The following is a 19,060-nucleotide window of genomic DNA, read 5'->3' as shown; positions in this document are numbered from 1 at the left end:
ATAAAAAGACATTCAAACGTAAAGCGTCAAATCGACCGCGCGACAAACAGAAAAGACAAAATGAACAATCTTGAAAACATTCCTCGGCCCCACGAAACAATCCCATTCGGCTTCGTGCCGACGCTCAGGCCTCTTTGGCTTCTTCCCCCTTGGTTAAGCCCCTCCCCCTTTTCTCCGACATTATTGTCCAACAGGAAGAGAAGGAAGCCGAAAAAAGGTTTGGACGCAACGCGCGTGAGACTCCTCCCACATCCGAGGCGGTCCAAAGTGAAGTACTGCATGAGCGCCGCGTCGTCGAGCCACAAGAGTCCTCGCACTGAACGGGTAACGTGAAATAACAAGTTAGTAAACAATCATCTTTCATTTTCAGTTCGTGTTTTTAGCCACTGATTTTTTTTCACCACTAATTTCCATTCATGCATCTTAAATTCTAACAACCGGAGTTGAAGGAAGGAAGTTAAGGACCGGACGCGAATGGCCAAAAATGTCGAGAAAGATTTCGGGTACAAAGAAACGGGTTAGGGTTAGACACGACATCTTGAATTCACACACACAGCGAACGGGGTTACGGAAACGCACGACATCGAACATGCAATATAAGCGATAATGTAAATATGGGGAAGGGAGGCTCTAGGAGCGATACCATTGGCTTAAAAAGGGTCACGTGACGCAGCAAAGAGTCGCGGGTAGAGATCGGATTCGTGAGAGGACGACGATGCAAATCAGGACGGAACTTTGTTCTTCTTTTCTAAATATCTGATCACAGTCGGACACTTTGGCTCCGCCCCCACCACGCTCCGCCGATAGCACCACCCACGACGACGAGCTACGAGGATTCTTTAATCCTTTACGAGTTAACAGGTTTACTGATGTTCTATGTGACGCAGAGAGAGCAAGAGAGAAGAAGAAAACACAAGTTGTTCCTAGTAAATATTCAACATGCTTCAAAAACTGAGAAAAAAACTAATCAACAGAGAATTCCTTTTTTTTTTGTATTTCATTTGGCTCTCTGGAATAAAAAGGAGCGCCCGACACATTAACTAACTTTGAACCGGGGCAGGGAGGCGTCGGGTTTTGTTTTGCGGAGAGCCAGAGTCCGGAGGGCTTCGTCAGGGTCGTTGGAAGGGTCCAATCGGAGGAGCCAGTCAGGGAGATCTCAGGACGTGGTCATGGAAGTCGGGTCGTTCCACATGGCCGCCACGTCTCTGAACCTGTGGGAGGAGCATCGGGATGTGAGCCGGGCTGCTTTCAGCTGTTGCATCGTTTCTCTTGTTTTCACGTCTACATCCTCCCAACGTGACCCCTGATCGTGACCCCTGGCGTCACGATGACCTTGTGCACTAACAGCTCATTCCTGGGTGGTCCCACATGGACGTGACGTCATATAAAACTTCTCTTGGCTGCCTCTCTGAGGTGAGACTTTAAGGGAGCGCTGACCTTGCGTTGATGAGGTACTGGGCCAGGCTGATGTTGGCGGGGGTCCCTGTGATGGTGATCTGGCGCTCCGATGACCCTTCCATGGCATTAGCAATTTTGATCTGCGCCCCAGACATCTGACGGATCTCGTTGATTTTGGTTCCCTGACGTCCGATTATGCAGCCTATTAGCTGGGAAGAAGATGGGGGGCGGGACTTAGGATGGCCAGAACCACGAGAGACACTCAACTGGACTCCCTGCGTCAAAGTGTTCTCCACTCAGGACATTCACTTCACGACCTGCGTCTCCGCCCTGGAGGAGGAGGTCTCAATGATCTGCTGTCGCATTGCATCTCTGGGAGCTTCAACCTTAAAAAGATAATGAGCCAGAGTTCTTTGAGCGTCTAACATCATTTGTGAGATTCTGAGCTTTTCTAATCTACAACGGACTGAAGCGAGAGCTGCTCTACGAGCTCAAGGTCACGCTGAAGGTCACGCTGACCGTGTGGAGGATTCTCTGAACGCTTGTCAGTGTTTTACTTTGAGGTCCAGTGGCAGAGACACATCGGCTCAGAGCGCCCACAGAGGATCAAGAACTGCTGAATACGAGACAGTCTTCCTCCAGCGCCGCCCACAAGCTCGTCTTTAAAGGCTCGGGTGCCGGAGGCCCTTTTCATTACAGAGAGCGGACCCAGCGGTCAGCTTTTGATGGGCAGATCGTTAATGTTGGACAAATGAAAAGTGTAAAGCACCATAACTGTACTCACATCATTGGGAATGGTGAGTTCATGAGTACTGGCCTGGTTACTGGCATCCAGACCTGCTGCTGCACCCGGGGACGCACACGGGGAGAGAGGAGGGGAGGAGGAGGATAGAAAGTAGAGTTTGATGAACTGGATCCGGAGCAGGTCTGTGGGGAGTCGGGTTCAGGCCCGAGCCAAGCCTGCACACACACTGCGACCCTCAAAGGCCTACGCTCTCAAAGGGGGGCGGGGAGGTGGTGGTGGGGGGGGGGGGTAAAACAATCTGACTACGGGAACACCAAAGAAAACAAAAGAAACCTCAACATCCACAGAGCAGAGCACCACAGAGACCGTGAGGAGGAGAACGACGAGAAGAAGAAGAAGAAAGAGAGCAAGGACGGAGGCAGGGAAAGAAGAGAGAGAGAGAAAGGAGGTAGAGAATGTGGTAAGAACGAGAGAAGGAGCTTTGGTAAGAGGGGCGTCGTGTAGGTGGGTACGTACCGGGGAAGGCAGGGGTGGTCTGTCCGAGGGGGTTAAAGGGGGTTTGCTGCATAGCCAACTGGTGGAGCTTGCTCAACTGCTGAGGGGGGGAGGAGGAGGACAGCAGTGCTATGAGGTCATCGTTAAAACACACACACACACAGACAAACACACACACACACACAGGTCTGTCCGAAACGCTCCAAGAGTAGAGAGGATCTGGGAGAAGTAACAACACAGACAGGTGAAGGACAACCAGAGAGAGAAGCGGCTCGTAGAGGACTTGGCCTGAGGCTGGGGGGGCGGGGGGGAGAATATATTTGATAGCAGCTGATAACCAAAGTACTGCATGAAGATAGAATACGTGAGCACAAAGAAATGCACTCGAGCCACGAGGAGACATCCAAAGGGCGGCCAAATACAGTCGCTAAACTGTGATTGGACGATCAACGTTGGTGGGAGGGGCTTAGCGGGTCGTCAAATTGCCCATGTGGCCATATATTTATTGCTGTCCGCCTCTAGACTCGTTTCATGGAGTTTGAAGACGCTGAACTCGCATGTGAGTTGAGAACTGAGAGTTTTAAAAACTATTTAAAGGGAAACTTAATCGATCTTTTCACATTGACCCAAGTTCCCCAAATACGGAAACATTTTAAAGCTGCTTCCTATTGAATGAAAGAGAAGCCGCCAGCCAGCAGGCCACGCCCCCTTTGAGCTTTGATATCAAACAAGAGGCCGGGGCAGAAAAGTTAGAAAATAGGAAGTAGACTTCAGAGAAAAAGAGCTGTATTAATATTAACAGTTAATATTAATATGGGAGGAGGAGAAGAGAAGAGAAGAGAGAGCCTGCGACTCAGAGAGAAGTGTATGCAGACAGACAGAATAATGGAGAGAGAGAGAGAGAGAGAGGACTGCCTCTCGGGCAGAGCACTCACGTCTGGATGAGGGATGGCGTACTGTCCTTGGATGGTGTACGCCTGCAAAGCCAGAGGAGAGGGGCGTGTTATCTTGTTTGGCTTAGAAACAAAACGATGAACTAAATCACTTCACGTCGAGCTACAACTACAGAATATAAAACTACCAGAAAAAACATCTCTACAACACACACACACGGCGGACGACTCGACACTAAGGGTCATGCACTGTGCACTACGCTGCTCATCCATCAGATCCAGTTGAACTAAATCAATAAGGGACAACTCACAGGGGGGGGGGGGGGAGGGGTAATTAGGACTCAGCCTGTTGGGTGTGAGCTCCGGGGGGGGGTCAGAGGTCAGAGCTGAGTGAAATGAAGGTTTTTAATTGGACCGAGACAGCAACCAGAGCTTTAGCCACAGAAAAGAACAAGGTGAGGTGATTACAAAATAATAACAAGACTTTAAAGTATCGTCTTGTTTTCTTAAAAATTAACTCTGTAGAAAATGTCAAATATTAAGAATCATACTTGAAATACGGGCTAGCTGTCCGGTGAATTGATGAGAATACTTGTGATCTTTTATATACTGTACATACATACATATATATATATATATATTTGTAGCCATTCATTATTAATTAGCTGATTCTTCTCTGCAGGTTCTTAACTGTGAGAGTTGTAGATTTTCTTTGTCATGTGACCGGAAACTGAATATTTGTTTTTGTTTTTTTTAAGTTGCTTTCATCAACTTTAAAGCTGCTAAAGAAAATATAAGGGGACAACTGGAAGTTGTACTCAAAATAAATCAGATTCTTTAGTCTTACTAATGTGGACCATGAGATGAATTGATTCATAAACATGCGTCTGAATACTTTGTCATGGTCCTGTTGGAAGGGTTTGTCCTCCTGTCGTTCACATCCTGTCCACTAGGTGTCACTCTCGTGTTCTGATTGTTTTTAGTGCTTCTCTATATTTGAACGTTGTTCTGCTCGGTCCAGTTAGAAGTCGTCCAGTTTCATTTGAACCCAGTTCTGATCCGAGGGGGCGAGGGTGAGGGCTCAGTAGACGGCAGTGATGGGTTCATGCTAGTTGGGGGGGGGGGGGGAGGTGGTGGAGAGGAGGAGGAAGAGGAGGAGGGGGGGGGGTAAAGTGAATAAAACCTGGTGAGACACTAACAGGCAGTGGCTGGTGCTGCAGTAAGAGGCTGAGGTTGGCCGTGGACGCCCCCAGTGGGTCTGCTCTTACCTGGCCACCTGAAAAAATGACAGGGGTGGAGGCAGGCTTGGGGCGGTAGGGGATGGTGGCACCTTTCGGTGGGGACTGAGGAGAGCAAAGGGGGGGGGGGAGTGTGGGGAGAAGAAAGGGGGTGAGGTGTGGAGAGAGAGAGTGTTAGAACAGAAAGGAAGTGAGAGAGAAAGAGTTGCACAGTGGAACCACAGGGGGGCGGTGCCGTCGGGGGGGACGTCCGGTGACACACAGGTGCTCCTCGCCGTGTTCATGCCCACGCCAAATGTCCACGCCGTGGTTCAGGGCGCGGCTGAACGTGGATTCACCCGGAGCGTCAGTTTCAACTGGATAGTGATGACTCTACCGCGTCTAGCTTCTCTTCACAGGGTCCTCGCTCCCGCAGACTTACAGTCACCTCACGTGTCTCCTGGCGTCCTGGCCGGGCGCCATCGCGGAGGCCTGGTGGAGACGTGGCGGCGGCGCCGGTAGTTCAGACACAGCTACAAAGAGCCCTTCGATCAAAGCACGCTGACTTATTATGGGATGGCATGTATTGCTACAGTTTCTGCTTTGTTAGTAGGAAGAAAAACGTCAAAACACATCAAATGTAATTTATTAAATGATGTGAGCAGAAGATATCCCATGAAGAGCCGTCTGTGTGGAGGCTATCCTCCTCGCTCATGTACACTTACATATTATTGTTTTTAAAGACGCCATTCTGACTTCACACGGGCAGAGTTAACAGGAAGTGATGCAGCGTGTAATGTCGCTTTAGGATTATAATTGTAATCAAACTATATCTTCATGTTCAGTTTACATACATCTTTCTTCAGTCCCGCCCCCCCGCCTTCTGTACCTCAAGCATCACCACACATATCTGCTTGACACACTGGATGATGGCCTCCGGGGCCCCCGAGATGGTCACCGCCCTCTCGGTGGAGTTGGGGAGCATGTCGCCTGCAACCTGGACCTGAGCTCCTGTGGACTACAGGGAGGCAGCACATGTATTCAATGGGAAAGGAGCTTCAAGCTAACGGGATTACGCAACATGCATCCACGTGGTAATAGCTCCATCGGCGCTGGAGTCGCTACCTCTCTCATCTCTTTGATTTTGGAGCCTCCTTTGCCGATGAGGGAGCCGCACTGGCTGGCCGGGACGACGAGCCTCAGGGTCACGGGGGGTTTGCTGGTGGCCGGACTGTTGCTCATAGAGTTGATTATATCCTGAGGCAAAGAGCAGGGAGGGCAGGTGAGAGCCGGTGAGAGGCGGTGAGAGCTGGTGAGAGCAGGTGAGAGACGGTGAGAGGCGGTGAGAGGCGGTGAGAGGCGGTGAGAGGCGGTGAGAGGCGGTGAGAGACGGTGAGAGACGGTGAGAGACGGTGAGAGGCGGTGAGAGGCGGTGAGAGGCGGTGAGAGACGGTGAGAGACGGTGAGAGGCGGTGAGAGGCGGTGAGAGGCGGTGAGAGGCGGTGAGAGGCGGTGAGAGGCGGTGAGAGACGGTGAGAGGCGGTGAGAGACGGTGAGAGGCGGTGAGAGACGGTGAGAGACGGTGAGAGGCGGTGAGAAGCGGTGAGAGGCGGTGAGAGGCGGTGAGAGACGGTGAGAGATGGTGAGAGATGGTGAGAGACGGTCTGATTAATTTAATGGAGGAAATAATGAACAAATAAACAAGAAGTCGCTGTCCGGTACAAAATAGGACAAAATTATCTTCAAAACAAACAAACTACCACAATAAAAAGCTGCATGAATAATAATAATAATCTAGTAATGAAATGGTCCCGGTGTGCAGTGTGATGTGTGTACTTGTACTTCAGTGTGATGTGTGTACTTGTACCTCAGTGTGATGTGTGTACTTGTACTTCAGTGTGATGTGTGTACTTGTACTTCAGTGTGATGAGTGTACTTGTACTTCAGTGTGATGTGTGTACTTGTACTTCAGTGTGATGAGTGTACTTGTACTTCAGTGTGATGTGTGTACTTGTACTTCAGTGTGATGTGTGTACTTGTACCTTAGTGTGATGTGTGTACTTGTACTTCAGTGTGATGAGTGTACTTGTACCTCAGTGTGATGTGTGTACTTGTACTTCAGTGTGATGAGTGTACTTGTACCTCAGTGTGATGAGTGTACTTGTACCTCAGTGTGATGAGTGTACTTGTACTTCAGTGTGATGTGTGTACTTGTACTTCAGTGTGATGTGTGTACTTGTACCTCAGTGTGATGAGTGTACTTGTACTTCAGTGTGATGTGTGTACTTGTACCTCAGTGTGATGAGTGTACTTGTACTTCAGTGTGATGTGTGTACTTGTACTTCAGTGTGATGAGTGTACTTGTACCTCAGTGTGATGAGTGTACTTGTACTTCAGTGTGATGAGTGTACTTGTACCTCAGTGTGATGAGTGTACTTGTACTTCAGTGTGATGAGTGTACTTGTACTTCAGTGTGTCTGGAGGTACTTTATGACCTTCTACCTCCTCAAACTTGTAGGCGATCATGGCGAAGGCCTTGAAGATGGCGTCCGTCGGCCCGGTGATGGTGACGATCCGCTCGGGGCAATTCCCCTCCGAGATGTTGATGCGGGCGCCGCTCTGCAGGACAACAACAACAACAACATTAATATGAGAGGAAAACACACAAAGTGTCAACAGTATTTGCAAAGGTTCTGCTCACGTCTTCACGCATCTTCTTCACCGTCTCTCCTTTCTGCAGGTAAAGAAAAGGGCACATTCTGACTGCTGCGTCCTGCAGGTGATGCCGTGTGCATGCTGTGGTGTGTGTGTGGTACATACCTTTCCTATGATGCTTCCCACCTCCTGCAGAAACAATAACAAACAGGGTTGGTGTATTTGTGATTTAAATAATCCATCTTCTGAAGGTTAGAAGTAAAAAAGAAAGAGGAAGGTGTTTTTTGTGTGTACCTTGCCATGCATCAGCAGCCTGATGGTGAGGGTCACATTCAGTCCGCCTTCTGATTGGACCTTGATGGGCTCCATGTTCGGGATTGGATGTGAAGGAAGGGGCGTGGTCACGTGAGAGAGGAGTTCAAGGGCCCAACGCGAGTGTGATGGTGGAGTCGGCCAACCGGTCACCTGGTGGAGAGGGAGGGTACGGACACACCTGAGATTAGACTGTTATTCAAGTAGATTATATACATATATATTTATCTTTTGTACTTTCTGGCTTCCCTCCTTTAGGCAGTTTTCTTTGGGACTACTTTCATCGGCGGATTTAAGCTCTATAGTGAGTATTTGTGGCAGATTTAGTCAAAATAATCCACAATGTGACTTTATTTGAGTCTTTTCCTCAGTAACATACATACATTAAATTGAGTCTTGTTTTAAAGAGAGGGCTATAATCTAGTTTATTAGTACTTCAGTTGTGTGCTTCTGGGTTGCATATTTCTCAACCGGTGTTGTAATCATATTAAGCAAACTCTGGACCACCAGGGGGCGCTGTTCACCACCGCCTGGGCTCGGTGTCATCTGGTGCACTCTAGGCCAGATTTAAATTTTTTGTGTGAATAAATCATAAAAAAATGTCTTTTGTTTATATTGTAAGATTTCTTGATCGTTGCATTTCACCCTGCTGCATTTAAATGAGAGTTACTAAATATAAATACATTATGCCCTTATATAAGAAGGGAGAACACAATTAGAGTGTGATTAAGTCAGTTATTAGATCGTAGACGATGATGAGCTTGACTTCTCAAATTAAACATCATAAATATAAATGAAGAATTAATTTAAGGGATAAAGACGCAGGTCGTCATGTAATACGAGGATGTTAAAATGTAACTAATCTAAGGCTTCTGATGATAAAATAATAAAACAGACTTAAAATACAAGTGGAATCTTATTATTTTATTTTGCAGTCGGCTAAAAGCGAATAAACGTGTAAAATAAGAGCAGCTGGAGCACGTTGACCTTGACTGGAGAGACAGATAATGTCGCCATCTGCCAATCAGAGGCATTGGTGCTATGTGGAAATGGAAATCACCCTCTCTCGCTCTCGCTCTCTCCCCCCCCCCCCCCCCTTTACTCCCTCCTCTTCTCTGTGATCTCTAATTGGCTGATGGGACTAATTGAGTGAGTCAAACAAAGTGGTTGTGACTCCTTTGTGTAAAAGTGGATTGTAGTTCAATGAGTCCGATTCTTCCCGCTCTGGTTCTGTGTGCACGCTCCTGTTGGGTCAGTACCGCGTCGGCCTCCAGGGGGCGACAGTGAGACAGCTGCAGGAAACGCTTCTCTCCTTTTTATTTTTAGTCACAATTTAATTCCTTCATCATGCGACACACGGCATCTCTATTTTTTAAAGCTTTAAATTATTGATATTTCCAGTAATTTCAAGTTTCACAAAATAATTTTACCCAACATGTAAATAACTATGATAGTTTAATTTCACACGTGTTCTGCTGCATTTGTGTGGATAATAAACCGTATATTTTGAAATGCATTCCCTTAAAATGGGTTCAGTTGTAGTTATTTTGGGTTCCTGGCAGCCGTATACTTGATGGAGTCACGCAACGATTACATCTAGGTCTGTTTCCAATTCTCATTAATGTGAGGCGCTAAATGAAATGTGAAGGTGTTATAGTTTCCAAATAAAGGCCCAGATGTGGCGGTGAGGCTTTTCTCTTTGTAGAGAGCGATGGTACGCCGTCAACCGCTGGCTGCAGAAGCCGTCCTGCTCTAATCTAGAGGGATGGTGGGAAGCTCCAGAGATAAAGACGGGGATTCTGTCGCCAGCTGTCGCTCCAATCTCCCAGAGGACACCAGATTACATAAAAAGCCGTAATCCGGGTTTAAGACCCGAGCCAGCGGTGCAGGTCCTCTCCGGGGGGGCATGAGGGGAATGAGAGGTTTACGTCAGGATCCAAGCGTACATTGAGGGTCTGGGAGGCGCAGGTGAACATCTCCTTGGCTACGTAACATTCCTCGTGTCGTGGAGGCGTCCCCGCCTCCCTTTTGTCCGCTCTAGCGCAATAATGGAAACTAAAAAAACCTTCTTCCCCCCTCCGCTCCAAAACACAGAAGCTCTGCTGTAGATTTATAGGTCAACAGGAACAGGGGGATGAACGAGGTCAGCGGTAAGAGCCGCGTTTGAATAGTCGTGCTCGTGCGTCCCGCAGCGTAACACAATAAGGTCAAGGCCCCGTGAATCATTTGCCCCGATGGGCCTGAACCCAGCAGCAGGTCTGTTCTTTGTGTTTAGATGTTAAGGCACAACATCTATTGCTGCTTTAAAAAAGAAAAGCAACCACCGTTCACCCCTTTAAAGCTCATAGACTCCTGCTAACTGTGTGGCCACTTGCCCCCCCCCTCTGTCTCTTTGTTAATCAGACAGGAAGTTGGGGAAACGCAGAGACGAGATGGAAGGGAATTTTTCATGACATCTGACGGGTTAAGTGGGTCACGCTCGGCGCTGCTCGCCTCCTCCTCCACGGCGGCGATTGGATTAATCACGCTTTACGCTCGGCTGGACAACGCACAGCACCCCCCCCCATCACAGGAAGAGAAAACACAACAGACTTGCGCGTTGCTCTTGAAGAACTTGAGTCCAACGTCTTCTGATCCCTTCTCGCTCCCGACGAGGAGACGCTGATGCACAACCGCTCGTCAGGAGATGCGACGGGGCGTTTTGAGGACGATCTGCCTCTTCCTCTTGGCTTTGAGAGGAAGAGGAGAGGCCTCTCATTACAGCGGCACAACGAGAGGCCGAGAGACAGCGCCGCTCTGACACGATTCCCTCCGTCTTCAGACGAGCGTCTCAAAATACACGGACACAAAAGTTCAAGACGTGCGTCTTAAAGCTTTGATGCCGCTTCCTTCGGAAATAATTCATCTTAAAGACATTTCCACGGAACTCAGACGCTTATAAATAAATCTAGCACCGAACATAAAGGTACAACACGTAGAATAAACCATTTAAATGGGCTTTATATTCATATTTTAGAGATGAAAGATGCTCTAAAATCCACCATGTGTAATTCACACACTGAAAATATAGTTTACCGCTCAGATCTTTGTATTTTGGTCTGAAATTGCAAACTTCACGCCGATAACTCAGACTGTAAATCAATCAGAGTGAATTTAGACGACCACAGCGATCGAAGGATTAATGTGCATGTTTTTAAACTTTCATGTCGTTGCATGACACGGCGTGTGTCGTCATTTTTAAAATGATTTCCCATCGCCCCGTTGGCTCACCCTCCGTTACGCCGTCGATAGACAGAGAGAGAAATCCTGTAAGGAAAATTATTAAATGGACGTCCGCTAATCTGGGCCAAAGCCTCCGTCATCTGCTCCGTCCTAATCCACACATCTACCGATATGTCACCACGAACGCCTCCGTGAACAGAGCTGGAGCTGAGGCCGAGCTTCCCCCAAATTAATCTGCAAATACTCTACATATTGAACAATATATTTTACATGAGCCTCTCGTCTCTTTTTGGATTAATAGACGCTTTGAAAAGGAAAATGGAAAAAAGCAGATTGTAAAAAGAGGCCGTCGGGCCTCTCAGAGTTTTCATGAAAATAAAATCTCTAAATGTTGGTATTTGCGAGACGTTGTGCATTTGGAGGTTCAGGGAGTCCTCTGTCCACGTTGACGTTAAAGATTAATGACCTGCTGACTTTTAAAGGATTTGTTCACGTACTGGACACACAGATGAAAAAGCTCAATTGAAGATTTGAGGTTCACTTTTATGCGAGAAGCCGTTTCTACTGGAGGTCGAGTTGGAAAATGGCTGTTCAGAGAAGTTTTGGTTAAACGCAGAGCGAGGATATTTAAAAAAACCTCATGGACATAATCCACCGCTGCCTCTGAAGGTTTTTATTTGCTCTTCCAGTTTGTGTTCGGGAGCTTTTACAATCTAAATCATGGTTCCTCTGCAAAAACAAGCTATTTTTATTTATTATGATAAATGTATGAATGTTCCTCTAGTGGATTAAGCTCTGCATCTTCTGCATGTGGTCAAAAACAATATTTTACAGCGTTTTTAATGGCGAATCCTCTGGAAGCTTTTTGCTGTTGTTTATTTCAGAAGAGCAGAAGAGCTGGAGGCGACTCAGTTAAACATCTGGAGCCACCTGGAACTCAATGCAGGCACACCATGTTGTGAACGCGCTGCGGAGAGCTGAGCATTAGGTCGGCCATTTTAGATTTGCCGCAATTTAGTAACGTGAGATCAGCGCCGTCACAAAGTCACGGCCTCCTGTCGGCCGACGGGTTCAAACACACGACCCCCAACACAGGATTTTTCAGTCTTCGCTCAATTTAAGGATCGTAGATTTTCTTGAGCTTTTCACCTAAATAAAGGAGTTAGTCATCGGCGTACGCATCAAGTCTTCGAGGTAATGGCAACGACGTTTTCTGTCTGTGACGAGCGGAGAATGAGGCCATCTGATGATAATTGGAGTAATGATCTTGGGGGAGGGGGGCTGGAGTCTCACGTCATTAATCCTATCCAGAACAAAAGGTTCTTAGTTAGCGACAAACGGACGATCTTCTGGTCATCGTCGTCTTTGTTTTAGGTTTTTTAGGCTAATCCTTGATCAATGAAATCGCTCACGCTTGAATTTAAAGCCACGATGACGAGCGTCCGAAACAACGCCGATCAAGAGAAACGCCCGAAAGCGAAAGCGACCGGCCATAAAATTGCATTTTCTCTAAGTATTTCCCCCCCCCCCCCGCGTGCGCCTGAGGATAACTTCAGCAGAGGTTAAGTTGAGCCGCGTTAAATAACCGGATCACGAGTCAATAAGTCGGACTCATTGTGCGATCATCATTATTCTTGACTGGGTAAGTTATCGAGTTAATTCATTATTTAACAGCATTACGCGGCGTGGACCGGTCATGCGAGTGAAACAGTTTGATGCTCGTAGAAGTCCAGAAACAAAGAGTTTTAGAAATAAATAAAAACATTTATATTTTACATTTTAATTCTAGCGTTGTACTAAAGATAATTCTCCGTTAGCGCCATAAAAAGAGAGTTTACCTTTATGTAGCGCGGGACACAGAAGACCTCGGACACTTTTCGGCGTTGCGAGATTAAAAATCGCAAAAGGGAAAATGATTTTTTTCAGCCCTCTTCCTTTCGCTCTGCCCAGGACGAACCGCGCCACCCGATTGGTCCGTACCGCGCGGGGGTCACGTGGGCGACCGCGCGGGGACACGTGACCGCTCGAAAAAATGACGTACGATGGAACGAGACCCGACTGGCGTCCTCGCTGCTCGCCGCGGTGCGATGCTCTGTTTGCCGTACTGTTGGGTGTCGAGTAAATAGGCCGTGTGATGTGGCGTAATCTGGGTGACCATCACCCCCCCTTTCCCCTCGACTGCAACAACAAGGGGGGGCATGCCCAGTGAGGCCGGCGGGCATCGGGGGGGCGAGGTGGTCTGGATCGGGGTCGCCTCCGGGGGCCGAGCACCCCCCAAACCCACAGCCTTTTGTCATTGTTGATAACAATCGACCTGAAAGTAACACGCGCGACTTCTTCAGATAATCTGAGAGTGGGAGAACACGCGGGTGGCGGGGGAACTTCATCAATGCGTCCCGACCTCGTAAAGGAGCGGAGGTCACCCCCGACATCTCTACATGCACACCCCGCCGTGGCCGCACAGCCTCCTTTAATCTGCTGTGTGTGTGTGTGTGTGCAGAATTACAGAGTTTTGGAGGCTTCCCATCCCAGATTTTTCCAATCCAGCTCAAATCCAGCCCTCGCGTCAGATGGACATGTGTGCAGAGCCTTAATCTGGCAATATTTGGGTTGGCCGGCGGTTTGCCAGGGAAAGCAAACGGCGGGGTTACGGCGCGTGGATTAGGGGCGATGCAGACGATGCAGAGCGGCGCCGCTGTGGCGTGTTGTCATATGCAGCATCAGAGGGAACGAGGCTGTGTTGTAGACCATGTGCACTTCATCTTTTAGGACCTACACACCATAGCCATGCCTCTACCGACCCAACCGGCTATAAAATGGCCCATGGGAAGAACTACGAATAGAGCATTAAATGTGCTCCACGTTGAACCACAAGAGGGGAAGTGGAGGATATCTGCTTTGTGTTCCTACGACACTGTTGGCTCACCTTCAAAACCCAAAAACTGGGATAACAACATTGTTTACATCTCATGCTGGTGAGTAGTATTACAGTCCCGTCTTTGAGACGAGACATGAAAACATGACATATAACTAGCAATATTAAATTTAAAATAATTAAAAAAATAAATAATATTTGAGAGTATTTGATCTTTATATCATTTATAAATCTTGAAAAATGGACATTTGTTGGAGCCCTTCTGCCCTTCTTCTTCTTCTTCAGGTCAAAGGTCAAGGTCATGCAGGAAGAGCTCCCTCATCAGAGGTGAGGAGGGGGAGAGAGGGGGGGAGAAGGCAGAGCAGTGCACACACACAGCTGGGGAGGGCAGGCTCAGGGGCCTCCACATCCCCCCCCGCCCCCCCCAAGGTGTGATGGTGGTGCACTGTGCAGGCAGAGCTCTCTCATTTTCCTCCCCCCCCCCATGTGTCAGGTCCGGGGAGGATGGAGAGGCGTGAAGGAGAGGCGCTGACAGTCAATCCAGCCGAGAGGAGAGCGGCGGCAACAAGGGGGCCGAGTTGACTCCATTGGAATTTCCCAAATATATAATTTTTGGAGGGGAATAAGATTTACAACTGAGAAGAAAAAATCAGTACGCTTCAACTTGTATAAAATAAACAGAAAGTTATGAAAAGTAATGAGTGTTAAAGAGGGAAGAGGCAAAGCGGGTCATAGTGGCTATGAGCTATTCCTGCAATCAATGTTTATTTCCATGAGCAACCAGCTGACGGAGAGCTGGAGCACAGCCAACCTCATGGATAACTGTCCAGAAAGTGTTCATATTAATTGCTTTTATTGGGATACAGCCCCTTCTCATTCTGCTGAGGTTGTTTATGGGATCAGTGATATCCTGGTTACGAATGTGTCCTTATCAAGGATGATAATATGTGGATCCTCTCCTGTTTAACTATGATATAAAACGATGGTGTCCCTCAAAGCACTATTCTGGGTCTTCTGCTTTTCTGTCTCATAACTCAATTCTATGTGGATGATACTCAACGTTATATTTCTGATAATCCTGAATGTTTTCGTGTGATTTATTATCCAACAGGGATCGATCATATTTGTAAATCCCTTTACATATCATACCTTGTCAAGATGTGTCAAGAGTACACTTAGTTATACTAGTTGTGTTGTTTTAACTGAGATTTAAACCCCCGATCCTTCGTCCCACTAGCTCGCTTCGGTTAACCGCCGCCGCAGCTCATCGGAACATTTTCAGCAGATAAGTGAAGAAATAAATGAGAAAGGGCAGACGGGGAATAAAACCGGGAGCAGATGAGATAAGACGGCTTACACGTTTTTTAGTTTTCTTTAAAATGTCAAAGTGTAATCTTTTTTCCTCCTTCCTGCAGCCTGGTATTCATCTGGAAGCTTCTACACTGTAAATATTAAATAAATATGAACAATGTGAATCTCATAGTGGGGCGAGAATTAGAATTCATACTATAGATATATATATTATATATACTATAAAAAAATTTAATGACAATCTCCCAACAGCCATGTGCAATCTGCTAAAAAAGACTTATTTATACGTCGGAGGAACCTTTTATGGTAGTAACTCTTAGATCTATGTATGTTTTAGGTCTTTTAAAAAAAGACAAATAAAAATAGGTGCTTGAACTCTGCTCCATTGAACCTATACAGATGTGAAAGATTTAATAAAAAAATTTCACCAGGCTCTTCATAAGAGTATTCAGATACGTATTGTGGAGAGTTACAGGAGTTAATAAACACAGAAAAGAGCTAGACCTAAATAAAAAGTATTCTGAAAGTAAATACTCCTTTTCAACCTTTTTCCTTTTAATAATCTCGCATTTTCTTTTTTTCTATGCCGGGTTTATCCCCGACAGCCGTAGCTGCAGCACAATAAAGCTCCCGTGAGCGCTCGGCGCTCTGAAAGCCCTGAACTCTCCGCCGCGGCTCCACGCCGCTAATGGAACATCCCTGACCTCTGGATGCAGCCTAATGGGGACACAGAGCCCTCCGTGAGAGGAGGAGGGGAACGCTGGCGGAGCGACTCCCTCGGGCGCAAACACTTTGTTCCCGTGCGGTCGGCGCACAAAAAAGACGCCGCTCCGCACCGCGGGACATTTATTCACGAGGAAGTCGAGTTTTCGCTGGACCGCCAAAGAAAACACGTATTACGCTTTTCATATAATAATCCGACAAGCTGTTTTCTGAAGGGGGGATGAAATTAAATATTAAGCTTGAGATTTAGAAGATGTTGTGGAAGATCATTTTAAAACACTCATTGCTTATTAACAAACCTTTTCTTTCTATTGTTGTTGTTATGCTTTAAGCGAATAACAAATAACAAGAAAAGCTGAAGAAACAAGAAGATCACGGTGGATGAAATAGGTACTTTTGATTTAAGGAATTTAAAAAAATTACAACATTTTAAAAGAAAATCTTGCAAGACGATATATTATATTATATTTTGAATATTTGACATCACCCACTGGCTTTAGCTGTTGTTATTGTACCATGCCGTAAACAGTTGGGTCTACGGGGATCAGCCTCAAGTGGCCATTTGAGGAACTGCAGGAACATCAATGAACCTCAGGACAGTTTTTTGACGCGAGCAAAGTCGAGGGCCCCGACTGAAAACAGCCAGACTGCATTTATTACATATTTAAACGCTGCTGATGGATATTAAGTGCATGCCGTGTGCAGAGCTTATCAGGCATTAATAATTGAATTATAGAAATTGATTATTGTTTTCTAGTTTCTTACCAGGGAACCTGAATAGGAACGTGCTGTGCAGAGAACGAAGGATTGGCAGTCATTTGGGGATAATTTTAATTATATTTTTTGTAAAGCAGGTTACAGGGCGAGCAGAGACTGTTTGGCATTTAATTTTAAAATAATCAAACAATTAATCGTAAAACTAACCGTCAACAATAACGGCCGCGGCCTGGAGCGGAAAGAACAAAGAATAGTAATAATAAAAGTCTGTGAATCATTTCTGGCTGCAGTTCCTGCGGGAAGAATTCTCCTTTCTGTCGAGAGCAGACGGAGAGCTGTGCAACACGTCTCCGTCCTTGTTGTTAAGCACTAGCCGGGCCGTTGCTATAGCGATCGCCTGTCAATCAAACTTTCGTTGAGTGCGACTCTAAGTACTTTTGGATTACATTTTTTTTAAGGTCTTGCATGAGCATGGAGAGCATGTATATACGGTGACTCCTCTTTATCTCTTCCATGCATACTGTCTCTCACACACAAACACACGCACACACACACACACACACACTGCCTCCTAGCCGAAGCTGCCAGTGTGGCGGCACCAGTTGCTTTGACAAAGGACACAAGTTCCCCTGGGTGTCAGTGGGGCTGCAGCCTTGATGCCCCAAGGACACACTGGAAGTGTCACTGTGGATGTGTGAGTGTCTGCACCATGTATATATACACATACATATATATATATATATACACGGACATTATTGACGATACAGTACTGACTAATTAATAATTAGTCCTTCATAAATGTGACTATTTGAATTAATAGAAAGATAGGTTGTCTCCTCCTGAGTGCATTGTGCAATGGAGTTCCCTCTCTTAATTAATACCGCCTCTGAACCCCAACAGTCATGACAGATTATACATTTGCATTGTGATGGGGATGTGGTTTGGCCTCGTTTTTGTGTGTGTGTGTGTGTGTGTGTGTGTGCCAAAGGACAAACTCTGTGCTGCAGGCTGCTGGCTCCCCCTGGTGGAGAGCATCGGTGATGCGTGTCCTTATTACACTTGAGCTCAACCGAGAATCTAATCTGGTGTAAACGATGACGGATAACTGTTCCTCTTATTAATTATCAACGCACTGCATCTTCTTATTAACGTCGATATTCATTTTTGAGTCCAACTTGAAACAAACCCGAAAGAATAGCTTTGAATTGTGATGCAACATTCAAATCTGACAGTACGAAGCTGTTCGTCAATGCCACAATGAAGACAATGAGACTTACCTGTCAATCAACTGAGCCAATGTCCCTCCAACGCTTCTTTTGACCTGGAGATTGTGACCCAGCCGGGTGAGCAGCGGTCCAGAGCATCAAAGAGGTCATTCTGCAGGTTTGTGGTGGAGATCCTGTTAGACTCTGGAAACACCTAGAACACAGCAAAAAAAACATACAACTATGGCAGTGTGTTTTGTTGGAAAGACCCTGAATTTAGCTTTCACTTTATCGTTTCCTTCCATCACACTTTACATGGAATATATAGCTAAATATGTAGGCTAACGTTACACACCAATCGCTCAGCGTTAGCAAGTGTACAATACTATAACTTCCCCTCTAATAGTGGCTTTAGTGACGCGTTCCTGCCCTTTAACAGTTCTCCAGGGAAACAGTGTTGGCTTTACAACCCGTAAAATGTCTCTTTGTGACGTCGCTTCTGCGGAAAGCACCGTCATGCTGTAACTCCTTGTGTTACGGTTTAACGGGGGACCGTGTTAACTGGCGACTTTTCAGCCGGACGCGTCCGTTGTTGTCGTGGTTACGCGGGCCGTTGGAACAATAGGGTAGAGGACCCGTATAGCTGCCCTCGTGAATGCCGCTTGGTTTAATGTTGTATTACAGTGTCAAACCCTCTCATATACATAATATATACTATACAGATTACGCGACATTCACGAGGACAGCTATACGTGTTCTCTTGCTATTTTCAACAGCTGTCTGTAACTACGACAACAACAACGAACAGAGTCACCAGTTAACACGGTCGCTTCTTAAACCGTAACACCACCGTGCTCAATGTTGCCAGCTAGCGTTGAGTAGCTAGCGTTAGCAAACTCACGCTAGCTAACATTAGCAGCAGAAAGAAACACTAAACATTGTACACACCGTTATTGTTTGCTTTATAACTTACCTTATTGATCTTCAGAAGAAGAAAAATGGACTTGACAACATTCAAAATCCCAGCCGTCTTTCTCGCTTCGGAGTTGGCTCCAATCCACCGTGACCTGAGCGCGAACATGGACTGAATGGAGGCTTCTGCGCATGCTCAGACCGCAGCCGTTAGCTTTACTCAAAACAGTTAGTGCATTGGTTATGCTCGATCCGCAAGTAACTTTTACTTTGTAAAAACTAGAGTAAGAAGTGATATTTTTACCTTTAAAGTTTCCCCACATGTCCTTTGTTCTGTGTGTGTTTTAATATATATATACATATACAGGACTGTCTCAGAA

At 46.5% G+C, this 19,060-nt stretch overlaps 1 protein-coding gene across 5 annotated transcripts; it reads right to left on the bottom strand.

The window, feature by feature from the left end:
- Positions 1 to 521: 521 nt before the first annotated feature.
- LOC130204510 (poly(rC)-binding protein 3-like) lies at positions 522 to 18,784 on the bottom strand. Of its 5 annotated transcripts, XM_056431290.1 has the most exons (14): positions 18,742 to 18,784; positions 17,841 to 17,982; positions 7,698 to 7,868; positions 7,569 to 7,592; positions 7,450 to 7,482; positions 7,251 to 7,367; positions 5,874 to 6,005; positions 5,638 to 5,766; positions 4,731 to 4,874; positions 3,574 to 3,615; positions 2,660 to 2,738; positions 2,183 to 2,241; positions 1,438 to 1,607; positions 522 to 1,211 (listed from the first exon to the last, which is right to left on the bottom strand). In XM_056431290.1, exons 3-14 carry the CDS (start codon positions 7,770 to 7,772, stop codon positions 1,157 to 1,159), a joined length of 1,059 nt encoding a protein of 352 aa, XP_056287265.1. In that variant the 5' UTR covers positions 7,773 to 7,868; positions 17,841 to 17,982; positions 18,742 to 18,784; the 3' UTR covers positions 522 to 1,156. The 5 variants fall into 5 exon arrangements, with proteins under 5 accessions (XP_056287265.1, XP_056287264.1, XP_056287268.1 ...); XM_056431289.1 differs by lacking the exons at positions 17,841 to 17,982; positions 18,742 to 18,784 and adding an exon at positions 12,776 to 12,900; XM_056431293.1 differs by lacking the exons at positions 17,841 to 17,982; positions 18,742 to 18,784 and adding an exon at positions 12,776 to 12,899 and having other exon boundaries at positions 2,660 to 2,735.
- Positions 18,785 to 19,060: the final 276 nt, after the last annotated feature.

Source organism: Pseudoliparis swirei, chromosome 14, assembly GCF_029220125.1.
Source record: "Pseudoliparis swirei isolate HS2019 ecotype Mariana Trench chromosome 14, NWPU_hadal_v1, whole genome shotgun sequence".
NCBI classification, from domain to species: domain Eukaryota; kingdom Metazoa; phylum Chordata; class Actinopteri; order Perciformes; family Liparidae; genus Pseudoliparis; species Pseudoliparis swirei.
This window is presented reverse-complemented; position numbering and strand designations above follow the sequence as displayed.

Bases quoted from the DNA above. Each gene is read 5' to 3' on its own strand.
- LOC130204510 (XM_056431290.1), bottom strand. From the start codon at position 7,772: ATGGAGCCCATCAAGGTCCAATCAGAAGGCGGACTGAATGTGACCCTC. The intron at 2,242-2,659 runs GTACGTACCCAC...CCCCGGGTGCAG, and splicing joins GACCACCCCTGCCTTCCCCG to CAGCAGGTCTGGATGCCAGT. The intron at 1,212-1,437 runs GTCAGCGCTCCC...CTCCTCCCACAG, and splicing joins CAGTACCTCATCAACGCAAG to GTTCAGAGACGTGGCGGCCA.